Source organism: Anneissia japonica, unplaced genomic scaffold, assembly GCF_011630105.1.
Source record: "Anneissia japonica isolate Jap-2015-1 unplaced genomic scaffold, ASM1163010v1 scaffold287896_len759773_cov187, whole genome shotgun sequence".
In the NCBI taxonomy this organism is placed as follows: Eukaryota; Metazoa; Echinodermata; class Crinoidea; order Comatulida; family Comatulidae; genus Anneissia; species Anneissia japonica.
The window spans coordinates 501,526-518,546 of NW_022739421.1; the positions used below are offsets into that span (position 1 = coordinate 501,526).

At 35.6% G+C, this 17,021-nt stretch overlaps 2 protein-coding genes across 3 annotated transcripts in view; one reads left to right on the forward strand and one right to left on the reverse strand.

Annotated features, from left to right (window-relative positions):
- Positions 1-544: 544 nt before the first annotated feature.
- LOC117117915 (proline-, glutamic acid- and leucine-rich protein 1-like) lies at positions 545-11,861 on the forward strand. Its single transcript, XM_033262395.1, has 14 exons — positions 545-701; positions 2,308-2,369; positions 3,602-3,710; positions 4,370-4,519; positions 5,134-5,265; positions 5,983-6,133; positions 7,205-7,331; positions 7,822-7,909; positions 8,096-8,178; positions 8,686-8,790; positions 9,285-9,505; positions 10,150-10,199; positions 10,553-10,759; positions 10,873-11,861. Exons 1-14 carry the CDS (start codon positions 579-581, stop codon positions 11,542-11,544), a joined length of 2,280 nt encoding a protein of 759 aa, XP_033118286.1. The 5' UTR covers positions 545-578; the 3' UTR covers positions 11,545-11,861.
- A 3,100-nt stretch (positions 11,862-14,961) lies between these two features.
- Positions 14,962-17,021, reverse strand: part of LOC117117918 — a 3,491-nt gene continuing 1,431 nt past the window's right edge. For both annotated transcript variants that reach the window (XM_033262401.1, XM_033262402.1), the window contains exon 3: positions 14,962-16,626. In XM_033262401.1, the coding sequence (XP_033118292.1) occupies positions 16,437-16,626 (190 nt within the window). In that variant the 3' untranslated portion in view covers positions 14,962-16,436. The remainder of the gene's footprint in view (positions 16,627-17,021) is intronic.

The following is a 17,021-nucleotide window of genomic DNA, read 5'->3' on the forward strand; positions in this document are numbered from 1 at the left end:
CCCCCCCACCCCTCCTTTTCGGACATCTCTGGATCCGCCCCTGAGAAAGGATTTCTGGGTACTCCCCGGGAACATTTTGATTTCTAGATTGCGGGAATGAGCTTTCCTGACTTCTGAAGTGTCTTTTAATGACTTAAGTTCTTCAAAATTCAAGGTTTTTCTCTCTTAAAAATGGACAGGTAAATATTTTTCATTCTTTATTACAGTAAATAGGCCTGTGTGTACCGGTATATACATACAGAAAATAAAAATCTGTTTTTCCATGAACCGATGAGCCACAAAAAGAAGGAGGGTTTGGGGATCAGGAGCCCTGACACCCACTCAGATCCGCCAATGGTTACCCCGTGTTGAAGATCAGGGAAACTGTATTCGTATTTGAAAACTAGTAGAAAGAAATATAATAGAAAGCTCTTTATACAACCAATTTTAGAGGGCTATTATTCGCTAAAATCATCACTGCTCTTTTTTATGGAAACCATGCAAAATGCAACCCACGCTGATTAAAACTGTTCACTATTTACAGAGAGGTAATCGCAGCTACCGTAGTTTTCCTTCCAACCTTACTTTTTGCGAATACCATGGACGTACACGTGGGTGTCACTTCGACACTGTTTTCTGCTGTTTTACGACGAAATTCGGATGATAATACACTTCCAAGTGTGATTAGAGCTGTGTCTGAGCTACAGATACTTCAAACATCGGTTTGTCATTAAAGTCTCAAAAATATATACCTCCAGATTGATTAAGCTTAGGCTAGGCCTAGCCACCAGTTTCCTTTGGGGTCTGTGTTTCACTTGATGATCGATGATTTGATTGGTGATGGTGATACCCTACCTAGGCCTAGGCCTTAGTTAGGCCTAGGCCGGAATCAGGTCACAACGGCAATAAAGTAAATTGTGTTGCCAGGATTTGACTGACGGGGTTGGAGGAGAAATGTAGTGACTGTTTTCTTGCAGTTAATGATGGGGTTTAGCTAGGAATGAAGGCCTAGAATAGAAGTAGGCTAGCTAGTACCCCCAGCGAGCCGTAGAATAGGCCTTTCTCACGAATTGGTAGACATCTTGTTGAAGTGATGACAAACATTGCGAATCAGCGGTGCGTAACCAACAGAAATAAGATAAGCTTTTGGGCTGATTTTCTGACATCATGTTATTTAAAAAATTATAACTCCATAACGGGGCGTCGTATCCAAAAAGTGTTTCCAGGAAAATGTTCTTAAAAGACCAGTCTAGAAAAGAAAAGAAAAGCCTATCTTAGTAGTGTATTAAAATAGGCCAATGCATTACAGTGCGGTAGCATAGGACTTTCGAGTTGTTACTGTTCCAAGTAGCGATAATATACATATTTCTCTTATTACAAAGTACAAGTTATGTTTTATAAAGAGGTATAGTATAGTAAATCATGTTTTTAACACAGGAAACTCTCATATGGTAACTAAAACAATGCTAGTTCAGAGCACAGCACTGTAATGCATATACCTATTTTAATACACTACTGAGATAGGCTTTTATTTTTCAATTTTGATTTCAGAGGTCAACAAAATTTTTCAATTTTTTTTCAATCATATAGTGGTGTAGACTAGTCTTTTAAGAACATTTTGCTGGAAATTTTTTTTTGATACGACGCCCCGTTATAGAGTTATGATTTTTTAAATAGCATGATGTCAAAAAAATCCGCCCAAAAGCTTATCTTATTTCTGTTGGTTACGCACCGCTGGTTCGCAATGTTTGTCATCACTTCAAGATGTCTACCGATTCGTGAAAAAGGCGTATCCTAGGTAGAGCCTACTGTAGGCATAAATAGCCTAGCCTACTGGCATAGGCCTACCTAGAGTAGGCCCCTACTTGACTGCGAAAATTTCGTAAGTAATACATTTCAGTTTTTGAAAAGTCTAGGTTCTACACAAAAAAAAAAAAAAAAAAAAGTTGTTGACACGTCCCGGTCCCTTCCCCCCGGAGTGGGCAATCAATCTAGATTTGTGACCCATTTGTGTGACCATGCTTTATCGAAAAAAGGATCTAAACACATTTTGCAATGAAAAAGCACCCCTTTATGCGTACAGTAAATGCTTGAATATGCACTGCATGGAAAATGCAACTCTATGAGATGATAAAAAATCAGCTGAGAGAAAGTAGGCCTAGATGAATTTGGCGGCTGAAGGTTGTACATGGTTGAAGCAGGTGTGCGCGGCTTGACCCTTTCCACAAGGGTAGGGCTCCTACCAATGTTATTAGAATGATGTAATCATTTATCCTCATTCTTTACTTTATACATCTTCACCAATTATTGTTTTCAAAATGTTCACAGTCAAAAAATGTTGAAGACTGGATTGGCAAAGTAAACACCGCTTTGAACTCAAGGAAGACCAGGTATGCTGCTTACAATTTAAAGCACCTCAACAACCCACTTGCATATTTTGATGTTCCTACCCCTTAAACTGAAAATTAAACTGGGCTTGTGAAGGGAACCTGATCCACCCCCTTAAATTTTGTTCCAACATTCATTTTAAGAGCATTTTCCAACTTACTGTATTGTGGGTGGTATTTTTAGATGGTTTTTCTACGCCACATTGTTGATAGAATGGCTAAGTCTTTTTAGTTTTTATTGATGTTTGTTTGAAAATTCTGGAAAATTTAGCATGCACAATTCTGGATATCAAGAGATTTGCCAGACCAAATCAGGAGTTGGAATGTAAACATATTAAAATTTCTTCCTGAATATGCCTGAAATAACTTGCCACCATTCCACAGATTGTTGCTTGTAGTGCTGCGAACAACACCAGATCTTATGGCCACTGATCATTTTTATTGTTGTTAAACTTTAATTTATGCATGAACCAAAATAACATCGGTATTTACCTGGTCGTTTTGATCACAATTAGCGATCTTTTTCAACTGACTGTGTTGTTACTTCAGTCTGGTCATGACGTCATCGGTGATCGAAACAGAGCATAAAAGTGTCCATAAAACAGTGTATAAAGGTTTTTGGAAGTGCACTGAAACATCAAAATTTGGGTGCAGCCCTCAGATTTGAATAAAAATTTTGCTTTGGCCCTCCAACCAATTTTAATGCCCACCTCTGCATTATAGGAATCAGATAAATTTTTTCTTTGATCAGATCATTTTTAGTTCAAAATCAGTTGCTATTTTTAAAGGTAAACTTAAAACATACCTTTTTACATGCATGGTGCCTTTGGTTTTTAACATCAGTTGATGTTGGTGCTTTGTTTTATTTGATGATATTATTACTGTATAATGCGTATCCAATTCAATTTTGTATTTGAACTAATTTTTATCAGTTGAATAGTTAATGCACTCTGTTCAGACTGATTGTTTAGTTTCTGCAACCAATGTCTGTACTTTGCTCATATTAGCATGGTCATGTCTAATGATACCTTTCTTATAGTGGATAAATCATGGTACATGTTATTTTGTTTCTGTTATTTACAATTATACGTCTATCCTCTGCCTTCCATGATTAATTTATATAACGGTGGTGTGGGTTTATGGAAGTTTTTCTGATTTTGTTTTATATTAATTTTCTCACTATGATCATTTTTTGTCTTTTCATGGAAAGCAATACCTGTATATGTTACTTACAGATTAGAGGCATTGTGTTTATTGAGATTGATTACTGAGCAGTGTTCCAGTGAAGTGTTCAGCCAACACTGCATGTCATGGCTGCGAATTCTACTACTTCAAGTGTTACAGGTACGTAGATTCAGGCACACACCACATTAGCCAACGACTCCATTTCCGCTCTGTGTGAGTACTCAAAAATGCGCTGCAGTCCTGAGAGCATTTTGAGTGGATTGCTATTAAAAACGATCTGTTGCGCTCCTTGTCACATTGAGTTTTCTATGGAATCACGTCGATTAAAGACCATTGAGACAGTGTATGTCTGGCTTTATATAATTTTACATTTAAACCATGTTTTTAGAGGTGAGTGATTTTCCACCTTTTCCCAGAAAACTGACTGGAATTCAGGGTCCCTGTTAAGAAATGTGGTAATGTCCTATAAATCTCAATATGAGGTTTTTATGGGGTGGTGCATAAATGCTGATGTCAAATAGTTTTTACCCAGAACCCTGGAATTGAAAAGCAAGCATCTCGATCATTATAAGCTACACCTCTATTTTCAATTCCTGTTAATTTTTTACCTTATACTGTGATGTAACACTTTTTTTTATTGGTTATTAAAGTGTAATTGTGCTTTATAAATTCTTTTTTTATTATTATGTTTGTATGTAATTTTGTTGTACTTGAAACGTTGTGCTAAAATTAGTTAAAGGATCCATTACTGCACCGAAAAGAAAATTGCATTTTTTTAAAATTATAAATTTGATTGCTTTTCTGCATTCTGGTTTTAGTCGCACAACTCTGTAAAAGTTCTTCAAGTTGGCTGTTCAGTGATGATGCAAATTCTCCAGCAAGTGTCGCAATTCTCTGAGATGTCAAGAGAAGTGTCTACTGAAGTCATGCCATCACTAATCCTCTGTTTATTAAGAGACTCTAAAGAGGTATTTTAAATAGTGTTTTTGTTCAACATATTGAAGTATATTTTACCTTGTGGATAAGTTTTTGTTATCATAAACCTACGATGAAATGACACTTTCTATTAACAGCATTAGTCATTATTTTTACTCACCATGTGTTACATCTCATGGCAGAACAAACAGCAGAAGCTGAGGGTTTTCAGTCAGTATAACCGTCAGTTTACTGTTTCATAAATATATCCACTGTATTTATATTAATAATAATAATATGTCGTTCTTTTATAGCGCTTCATGCTTTTACAAAGCCTCTAAGCGTTTCACTGTCATTACAGAGATGGTGCCAATCCTTTTCTAGGTAGTGGCTATTGATACACTGGTCTTAATCAAATTCCTAATTCTGATAAGATATTGCATGTATGGTATGGGTTAGGTCCTAATTCTGATAAGATGTTATTGCATGTATGGTATGGATTGGGACAATGACATCCAAACTGAATTGGTTTCAGACTGGTGCCTTTATTTTAATTAGGAATCTTTCAAAATAGTGTCTGCATTCTATTGCTTTCTCATTCAATGTGTGGCCTGTTCAGTTTTTAAAATCAAAATCAAAATTTTCAAAGAATAACTTTATTCCACAGTGGTTAGTGTCTGCCTTCCAACTGCTTGGAGCCTGTATGCGCTGCTTTCCTGGCCCTTGTGGTCAATTCAAGACCAAGATAGAGGATATGATACTGCCTGCATTAAGCGACCGTAATCCTGAGATCTCTAAGGTGAGCTACCGGAGTTTATTTTCCAAATTATTTATAGAAAAATATACATTTAGCTTATATTCATTAATAAACATTTTTAATAATTGAAAAAAAAAGTTCTGGAAAACCACAAAAATTTAATTGCAGCATTAAATACCCTATTTAAATGGATAAAATAAATTACTAAATTTCAATAAAACAAAGGTAACAAAAAAATTTTTTCTGATTTCTATTCTATGCATTACTCATCAACGCCTATTCAGCATCCGGATAAGGGTAGGGGTTGTGAGATGGACCACTACACCGGGGGAACCTCTTACTCATCTCAAAAGATGTGCAGATGAGCCAATTGTGTACACTGGGCCTACGGTTTATAGTCCTTACTCGAGAACACTTGTTCCACCTCCAGAGCCATAGGCGAGCGTTCTGTTAGAACCAGCGCCGATATTATGGCTTGCAAGGTTAAAGCGGGCCTCTGCTTTAACCTTGGCCATTCAACAAACATTTTAATACAAAAATCCTTAAAATTGCTTATCAGCCAATTAAAGGGTGTATGCAAAATAATATATGCAAAATAAAATATGATTAATTATTGTTTGTCTTTTTATTTTTGGAGTGAATGCTACCATTTTAGCCTACAGACTGACTAAGCATTTCAGATGTTCGTTTTTATATCACTAACAAATTGCTGACATGTATATTGCTATATAAAGAGGATTACTTTGTTGTTTTGCATAGGCAGCCTCACAGTGTTATTCCCTGCTGGCCATGATTGGAGGCGGAGGAAATGCCGGAATCAAACATACCGAGGCTTGGACTCACTACTTTGATCGTTTGCTTGTCTCGGCTCATAGTGTCCTTGCTTCTTTGTATGATGGCCTAGAAACTGGTGAGAAACAGTTGAATTTGTAGACAAAATGGGGCTTGCCATGCCAAAACCAGCATCAGTGATCAAAACAAGACAATTGACTTTCAATATTTTCATATTCTCCACATTATAAGCTTTAAAATGATGGGTCATTTACTGGAATTCACTTCCTGCTGCTAAAGGTAGAGTAAAAGTATTACAGCTTCTCTGTACTAAAGTATACAATACTGGCACATTCTTAGGCTAATTACTCAGTTTAACATTTAGTGACAGTACACTGGTTTTGGGATGACAATCCTTAAATGATGATGATACTATTTACTGTTTTATAATCAATATTGATAATTTGAATAGTAATTTTAAGAATATTGGTGATACAGTTATTATGTATAATAATAATTATAAGATTATTTAAAATATCTGCTATTATATTTATTAGTTATTATATATAGCTATGTCAATAATGGTAAAAGAAAAACAAACTCATTACAATAGCCTATGATGACAAAGTAATAATACATAATTAATAAGTGTCTGAGCCATTAATAGAGGGGAGGTACTGTGTGTGTACTAAACCGTTGAAATTTTTACATAGCCTAATACCCTTTTAACACAGCAACAGAAAATGTTTCAACTTTTAACAATAGTAACAAGTTGTAACAACTTTGATCTGCTGAGGTGTTTATTTGTTTCACACAAACAATAATCCAAATCATGCAAAATCTCGGAAGAATAGCAGTAGGCCTAGATCTCTAGGGTAAGCCTAGCACGCTACATAAATGTGTTCTTGGTTGCCTGGTGGCATTACGGACGCATGCGCACCGAATAACTTCTGGACATCTCGGAAGAAAAACGGGCCTCGGCAAAGCCTGTTTTTCTTCCGAGATATCACAGATGACCCCTGTTTTACTTGGATGTTCACACTACACAGAGTCAGTTATAAGGTTACTAGTTGTTACTATTTACAATATAGTGTCAGTGTGAAAGGGCGTTAGTCCCTTCAATTCCATTTCCTGCTCTCTCCTCTAAAATGAAAATTCCAATATAGTGCATTTTTACAGTATGTGACACTGGTTTATCTTTTATTACCAGAGAGCTATTTCTTGCCATCATTAGAAGGCATAAGGCATTCAGATGTTTCTGACATTGAACCTTCAAGAACCTTTCATCTTGCTCATCACTTTGATGTTCTGTGCTCATGTATCTGCAACATGCTCCAGTAAGATTTTGAAACCACCTTCTGAAACTTTAAAAACAGGTCTACCCCCCCCCCCCCATTAAAGACCACTTTTGGGACTGGGGTTTTTATGGTCTTTAATTTTAAAAATAACATCAAAAATATGATTCATTTCAATTGGGACTGTAGAAGTGTGGTTTTTCAATGGAGTGAGGGGGGGGGGGTCATTAATTAGAAAGAGACCTGTACTTTGATGGTCTGCCTCCATCTTTGCCGTTCAGTGCTGTAATTCCAAACTCCAAAAAACCAAAGTAATATTTTAATAAAACTTGACAATGTATTTTTCATGATACTCATTTTATCAATGTTGTATCTTTTACATCCAACTGATTTTGCCATTTGCTTAGATTTAACACATAGCCTTTTTTATATATGCATCATGTTTATAATGTTTTTGTCAATTTTATACAAATATTTATGATTGGTTATGTTTGTATATTTGTAGTATCACAACTTTCCAATATCTTTTCAGATGGCCGTATGATTTTGTTGCTAGGGTACCATTACCTGAGGTGATCAGTCTTTGCTGTAGATGTTTCACCGTTCAACCTTATATGCTGGTAAAGATTGAAATATATTAATATTGGTTATTAGAATTAGAACACTGAAAAACTGTTTTGAGAATACATAATTCAATGATTTGAGCAATTCTAAGTGGATATGTGCGCTATATAAATTGTATTTATTATTATTATTATTATATTATTATTATTATTATTACAATGTTGTCTTATGTTTTCTTGAAGTCTACTGAGCATTCTGTACTGTTGGCAAATCTATTCGTTCTACAGAGGGCAGCATTGGATATATTATCAGCGCTAATCACAAGGTAACAACTAATGTTGAAAAAGAAAACTTCTTACAAAAATTGGATGAATACTGCAAGGAACCACTATTACTGTGAAATAGTATCGTTGACATTTGTAAGCAGCTGATCAAGTGCACGTGTTTGGTGTGAAACAGCAAAGTCACCTTGCTTATGTCCTTCAACTTTTCTATGCTTCTCATTAGCCTGTAGTATAAATGGGTACCTTTTAATGGTAGCCAAAAAGTCATAATATAGATTCTGTATTTATAATTGTACAGGTCTCCCTCTAATTAAAGACCCCTCCAATTAAGGACCACTTCCAATTAAAGACCACTTTTCTATTGTTCCAAATTCACAAATGTTTTATTTTTATTATTCTGATTAGAGATCAAAGCTGCTAAAGACCATCAAAGTGCAGGTCCCAAAAGTGGTCTTTAGTTGGAAGGAGACCTCTATTGTATTGATTGAATTTATTGTATTTTAGTCAAATAAATAAATGAGATGTTGGGACCAATATTCTAATTCTAGCTGCCGCAGCAATCTCATACCAGAAGGACACACTATCAACCAATTGCTTCTTCAGTCTTTACAGTCAACAAATTCAGAGGCAAAACACTCTCAGAAACCCTACAGGTAGGTCATCGAATGAAAAACAACAAATCTACATCAAAATCAATAAACAGTCAAAATGAAGTACTGCCACCTATATTAAATATAAACTTGAAACCGCAACAAAAAATTTGCTTAATTGCTTAATTTGTATAGAGTATTTTATTTTGTTATTAATTTCCAACTGAAAGTTAAACAATATTTTCTTTGCCAAATATGTAGGAAATATAAGCAAAATCTAAGTTTGTGAAGGTTAATGAGACAGTTCCTTTATTCATTTATTTCTTTGGTGCTAATATAATTTAATTGAAGTGTTAAGACAGACAGTAAGAGTGCCAACGAGGATTGGTGGAAATTTTCACTTGGACCTCCGAGTTCCAACATTTAGTCTGGGACCCTGAATGACATTCAGGGCCCCTTGGTTTGGGCCTCTTGGTTTGGGCCCCTTGGTTTGGATCCCCTGTCGGCAATTTTCTGCAGCCAATTTCATATTTTTGTGTTGCTTACCGTTTGTTTAGTATCTTGCGTACACAATTGTATACTGTTCTTGAAAAATGGATAACAGCGTTAGGAACAGCAACAGGAGTCGAAGGTCATGTAGAAAAGTTGGTTGACTTAATTATTCAAGACTGCACTCCACCAGTGAATCCAGTTGGGTCATTGGTTATAGGTCAAGGATTCAGCAATCAACAGGTCAACTTATTGACCAATAGTGAAATCTGTGAGGCTGCTCTTAAAGGTGAGACTTTCTATTACTGATAAAGTTATCTTATAATGATGATGAATATTACTAATTTTATTATTATTATTATTATTATTATTATTATATAAAGAATTATAAGTACAGAAGTCTCAAATTATTGTTTTGGCATTCATCATCCCCATCTGCTCGTTTAATCGTCGTCTGTAGACGTAGCGTTTACACCCTCAAAGATCAAGTTCCACCATTTACATAGGTACATCCAGTGAAGGACATAATGATTCATAATTGCAGGGTAGTGGGCTGTATGGACCAGTACACCGAGTTAACCCACTACTTGTCTCGAAAGATGTACTGGGCTCTTAAAAATGCACATAAGACAATTGTGTACACTGGGCCTACGGTTTATAGTCCTTATCCGAGAAGACTTGTTCCACCACCAGAATCATAGGCGAGCGTGCCTCTAGCCCCAGTGCCGATATTATTACTGCAGGATGCAGTTCCCCTGCCTTCACTGATCGGCCGTTCGACTCGCCTTCACCCATTGAGAAAAACGCCTTTCTATCTGTGGCTAGCTCCCATGTTACATTTTAGTGGAATAAAAACAAATACTGTAGATATATGATTTGTAATCAGATATACTGTGCAAAAAAATATGCATTTGCTTTGTTTTTTTTTTTCAGTTTTGAGAATTCTGTTACTTTCATGTCAGTTGAGTCCAGCTCAACATAAGGTAATTTTATTTTATCCAGAAAGACCTTCAACAGTTTGATTTTGATTAAATACTGTCTGCATCTATTTTATGATTTGTAAAATATCCAAATATCCATTCATTTAATGAGGTCCATATTTTTATCCTTAAGAAATTTGACCCTTTCTATCTTGCATTTTATGCTAACACATATACCATGATCCCTTCAATCTTTTGATATTGCAGTAGTTTCTTTTTAATATCTTCACAAAATGACAATGAAAAAATATACTGCCTTAAAAACCATTTATTAAAGGCAATTTTTATGGGATGAATTGCTATATTTATATTTAAAATGGAAACAATTTTGTTTATTCAAATGAATTTGATTACAGGTAATTCAAGAATTTGCAGTGAGTCAGCTTCTGAAAATTCACCAGCACAACCGAGACCTCCCTGTGCCCTACAATTCGCACAACTGCCGAAAGGAGCTCTATCATGTATTACTTGCACAGATTCTAACGCCACACCCAAGATGGCCACCGTCGCTTCACTGTGCTGTGCAGTTGTTCCGCTTTGGCAGACAAGATTCAAGCTCACAAGTAAGTTGCATGTCGTATCGAAGGTCAGGTCTTATTACAATAACAATTGTAAATATTTTGAGGCATAATCCAGTATTTAATCATAATTTTGATTGCTAACTTTTTCTGTACAGGTGGCAGGCTTCTGCACTGAAGCCAGTATTACATGTGTAGCTATAATGCATCCAAAAGTGCCTAGTCTACATTCCAGGCTCCCTAAATTCCAGGATGTAGAGAAACAACCAGAGAAAAGGCTAGAAATTTCTAGTTCATCAGTTGTTGATTTGCAGCAGAACAACATGGAAAATGAAATTGTAAGGGGCAACACATCATGTGATGAAAGGAAACAAATCCAAACAGATGTTCAAAAGAGATCTTGGACTGATGTACCAGAAGTTACAGAAACTGTTAATAAGCGAACAAAACATGGTGAAGAGCAACAAATTGTAGATGGGGATATTGAAAAGAACACTTCTGTTTCTTTCATGACAAAGAAAATGGAAATTGTAGACAACAATGATTGTAAGAAGGACAGTCACAGTGAAGATGAAGCTAACAAAAGCAAGGAGATAGTAACATTATTAGATAGTGTTAAAGATCAAAACGAAATTAACAATGATGATAAAGCCAACGATAGTGAAAAGCTAGAAACATCCTTAAGTTGTATTGGAAACCAAATCTCTCAGCAACAAATTGAACAGCCATCTGAAAGTCCTGTACATGGGAAATATAAAAAGAAGGTTGAAAGTGAAGATGAGGAAGAAATGCTTGTAGATTTTGTAGACAAACCAGCATCAGACACATAACATGTCTCCAGTTTTCCACGAGTCTGTGTAGACTCCTGGCAATAGACATGTTCTGTTGCACCCCTTCAATAATTTTTGCAGCCCTGGTTGAATGCATATCTTTTATCATTATCTGTTCCCTCCAATTAGAGATTTCCTCTACTTAAAGACCAAAGACAGTGATTTTGGTGGACCTAATTGAAATTCCCTCCAATTGAATATTATATGACTTGCACATAAATATTAGCCAATGCACTATTTTGTGTATATAGAATAATGATAATGTTAGTTGAAATGTTAGGCCAAAAAAAAGTAAAATTGTGTGTTTGCCCTCCTCCACCCGCCCCTAACTCACTGAAAAAAATAGGGGCGGAAAACAAAAAAACTTAAAAAAAGCTTTTTTCTTCACAAATAACAAAAATGTGAGTAAATTTATTTTTATTTTTTGCGAGATGCCCTACAAATTAGTCTAAAGTTGTTGTCTGATGTAAGATATTGCCATTCTAGGCCTCTGTGGGTTATTTTTATTCCATCTGATGAGTATTTAAAAAAAAAAATTAAATTAAAAAAAAACTCTATCATTTAAAAAAAAAGATAAATAAACAATTTATTTTATTTGGCTTTATTAATATTAATGGAAAGACAAGGTGATGTCTGGCTACCAATGTTTTATTAAGAATAAATAACAGCATGCAGTAAGTATACGTACATCCATTTTAAAACATTTGATGTATGAATTTTTAATTTCCCTCTAAATAGAGAAATCTAAAGATCACATTTATTAGTGCCCAGGAGTCCAAAGTCTCCTGCTCAGTCTTGGAATGGAGTATCCTGGAAATCGGTATCAGATGGATTCCATTATTCTGCGAGCAAGCAAGAATCGCTCGAAATAAACCATTTCCCGCAAATTTATGATGATATTTGCATGCTTTTACGAGTTTTTACTATTGTATTATCAATTGTCTCCCAGCAGTTAGGGCCAATCCGGGTGCCAACCATTGTGGTTATCACCATGCACAGCAAAATATATTTAGATTTAAACAGGTCTCCTGAATGTGGATTCTTCCAACTTGGGACCCTGATGAGTGCCGGTCTTTAATTAAAGGGATTCTTTTAGACACCAAAGACATGGTTTTAGCAGACCAAACTAAAAATTTCCTACTACCTCTAAAATATATACAGTAGTGGTTTAACGTTTTAGTGCAGTGTTTTTACAGACTACAGGCATCAAAATAATATACATCAAAACCAATGTTTTGTGTATACAGAGCTTCATATTAAATACCAATGGTGTTAGTAGGACGTTCAAGTTTGTATTTTTCTATATTTATGTGGATACTAGGGTAAGACGAAGGCAAGATGTGTTTGATGATGAATCAGTAAACAGCATACAGTAATTCATTCTAAAACAATTTGAAGAAAACATTCAAACATCGAGCGCATAGAGATGTTGTTTTATCCGTCTATTATTATATTACATTATTATTGAATGTATAATATCATGATTTTGGCAGACCCAGCTAAAAATGTTACCTTCATTCAATAAATACATTAAAGTCGTATAGTAATTTTAATGCAGTTTTTAAAAAGATATGAGGTTCGGCTTGTCCGGTTTTGGATAATTCACCAAATAATATCGTTTGTCAAAATTGTCCTTTAACGCAGCTTAAGTTTTTTTTACACATTTGCAGTATGGTCTCACTCAGCGCACACAAACACACACCTACACCCCCCCCCCCCACACATCTAGATGTGTATAAGAGACAGCTATTGTATTATCAATTGTCTCCCAGCAGTTAGGGCCAATCTGGGTGCCAACCATTGTGGTTATCACCATGCACAGCAAAATATATTTAGATTTAAACAGGTCTCCTGAATGTGGATTCTTCCAACTTGGGACCCTGATGAGTGCCGGTCTTTAATTAAAGGGATTCTTTTAGACACCAAAGACATGGTTTTAGCAGACCAAACTAAAAATTTCCTACTACCTCTAAAATATATACAGTAGTGGTTTAACGTTTTAGTGCAGTGTTTTTACAGACTACAGGCATCAAAATAATATACATCAAAACCAATGTTTTGTGTATACAGAGCTTCATATTAAATACCAATGGTGTTAGTAGGACGTTCAAGTTTGTATTTTTCTATATTTATGTGGATACTAGGGTAAGACGAAGGCAAGATGTGTTTGATGATGAATCAGTAAACAGCATACAGTAATTCATTCTAAAACAATTTGAAGAAAACATTCAAACATCGAGCGCATAGAGATGTTGTTTTATCCGTCTATTATTATATTACATTATTATTGAATGTATAATATCATGATTTTGGCAGACCCAGCTAAAAATGTTACCTTCATTCAATAAATACATTAAAGTCGTATAGTAATTTTAATGCAGTTTTTAAAAAGATATGAGGTTCGGCTTGTCCGGTTTTGGATAATTCACCAAATAATATCGTTTGTCAAAATTGTCCTTTAACGCAGCTTAAGTTTTTTTTACACATTTGCAGTATGGTCTCACTCAGCGCACACAAACACACACCTACACCCCCCCCCCCCCACACACACACACACCCACAGAAATGATATTTAAAAGTAATATATGAACTTCACTACCAAGCAAATGAAAATTTTAATATATTTGCAACTTTTTGGACTTTTCAAACAGTCCATTTAAAGAATAATTATTCTGACTGAGGTATGGACCCCCCGTCGAGAAAAACTGGTAGATAACACACATTGGGATGAAGTTTGGGATTGCAGTCGTGGGGATTTCTTCTTGTTGCCCAGACAATGTAACTGTACTAGAAAGCTTTCTATTTGTGCAACGACGCTAGAACAGAATCACACATGTGTGACCGTCCTAGACCGTACGTAGATTTGGCCAAATTGCGTCCTAGAATCCGCGCGACGAGGACTTAACATTCTCGCATGCGCAGATGACTTTTACTTTAGTGACGTCATTACGTCTACGTCTTAACCGTCATCGTGCAATCAAAAGCTCCCTAATATTCGCTTCGCCTGTGATAGATACATCAAAATAATACACAGCATAAGATGATGTTTTGTGTATACAGTGCTCTATATTGAATTAGTAGGACGGTGTTCTTAGCAATATTGAAATAGTGATTTGGGTATAACGAGCACAGGACTTGATGTGGGCCCACCGGGAAATGGTATACTGTATTAAATAATATTAATATTGGAATAAAACAATCATACATTTACTATACCATTTCTTAATTTACATCTGAAAAGAGATATTTATAAGACCACTACAGACCATAGCTGCTGAAGAGTCCAGTTACGAAAGTGGTCTTTAATTGGAGCGAGACCTGTAATTTATGAATTTGGTTACTAATGATTCAAATGGGGTGAGGAGGAGGGGGCGGGGCATTGTGCATGATTGATTGGTCATCCAGTGACCACAGAAAAGCACGTTTGGATGCTGTAGTCTAAAGCTTTAAAGCAAAGAGTAATGTTTGTTTTTTAAGTATTTGCCTGCTTTTTATTGGTCACGAGTTTTGCCCTGGTTGAAGTCGAGCTGCTGTATTTGGACACGTTGAGTTTAGAATGTTTAGATTGTGTAGCCTACACTAACTATAGTGAATGTCCATTACAAAAGTCGAGTTTGGAGGACAGTGACAAATAATAGTTCTGATTTGTTACTTGAGTTGCATTGTTGCGTTTAGAGGTAATGTTCCCTATTCTTGCACTGAAGAGACTGGTTCAAACTCGGCCGGCGTCAGGTTTTGATGTCTGATCACTCTACTCCTCAATAACGCTTACATGACAGTTAAGTTACATGTACTGTGTCGCTGCATTGCGGCTGCCGTGGGCGGCGCGTCCCCAGACATACATGGGTCAAGCAAAAATTTACATTTTCAAATAATTTGTAATTGAAGAAAAAAAAGAGAGAAACATTTGATCCTTTTTTCAAGTCTTTATTCAATTGGAAAGTTAATTTCAAGTTCGATTTACTTTCAAATACAAAGACGAGTATAGAACTGCAAAAAAAACCACAAAAAAAAAAACTGCAAGATTTTGACAAATAAAGATTTTTGTACGTCAGACTCTGAGGGTTTCTTTGGAACGTAATCGTATTAAGGAAAATAGGTGTCTACTGCTTGACATTGGCCGTATTCGACTGGTCGTTCTTCGTTAAACCACGCCCACCTGCGCAGTGGTAAAATCCTACTTAACGAAAACGACCAGTCGAATAGAAAACTTGTAAATACTCGACAAAACAAAATGGCAGCATAGTTAAGCCTACGCGATACCCGCTTCGTAATCATGATTGCTTCGGATTGTGGCAGTATGGGTTTTTCGTAAAAAAATGTTTTCATCAAGTTTTTGAATTCTGTTAGCCTACAATTATTTTTTTACTTCAATGTGGGTAAAGCGTAAAGTTCAACTGCCAGATGACAACAATGTGTCTACTACCCCCCACCCCCACCCCCAACCCACGAGCAGTAAACAGGTACAAAAAGTACTATCATGAACTAGAGGGCGTCCTTCCAAAGTCTAACAGGGCGCCCCTACCTTGTGGTAGTACTTTTTTTTGAAATTGCAATTCTAATCTCTGTACAAAGTAAATGACATTTGTTTTGCGAGGTTTAAACACGCGCACACACACATTATGTCGTAACATATCATAACATATAAATATGTAAATCGGAAATTTCCTAAAACGGAAAGTCCGCATGCTTAAACTACAGACAATGGATCAAAAGTAAAAAAAAAACGTCAAATGGGTTAATATCAAACATTTAAATATAAATACAGTTAATAAATAAGTATATTGCCTAATTAAAATTATAATTTAATTATATAACTTACTAAGTTTATTTATTCAACATTATCTGATTTAGGCTTCTTATGAAATTTAAATATAACAGCATTATCCGAGTTATGATAACATAAGATTTTTAACACAGGTACATGCAATAGGAACGTCGATGTACTGTGTTTCAAACTGATCCGTAGAAATATTTTTTACCACCATCATAGTTCGTTTTACTGGACGACAGGTGAAGTCTGATCCATAAGTACGACATGTTCTACAATGGCATTTGGCGTACGGAATGCTTACCGGGATTCTGTTGAGAAAATCAGAGCATTGCGTAATATATATATAAAATAAGGTAGCCGTTAACACAGTTATTTTATATATATATCATCAAAGAAAGGTATATAGTGTTCAAATAAAGGACATAATACATCATGTAGCATAGCTCTCAACGAATGTAGTCCTATAAATAAACTAATAATGAAATTGTGTAATAAAATTCCTCTGACGGGATTCGAACCTGCGACTTCTATCTGTCAAGGAGAGTGTCATAACCATTAGAGCTCAGAGGCTTCGTGGTTGAACAGATTTAAATTACCGCCAGATTCACTCTATTACACAATAAGTAAGGATAAAATTAACTAAATTATTTCAAATTTATCTGTATTTATTAGGCCTAATCATTTGGCTTATTTATAGAGGCGT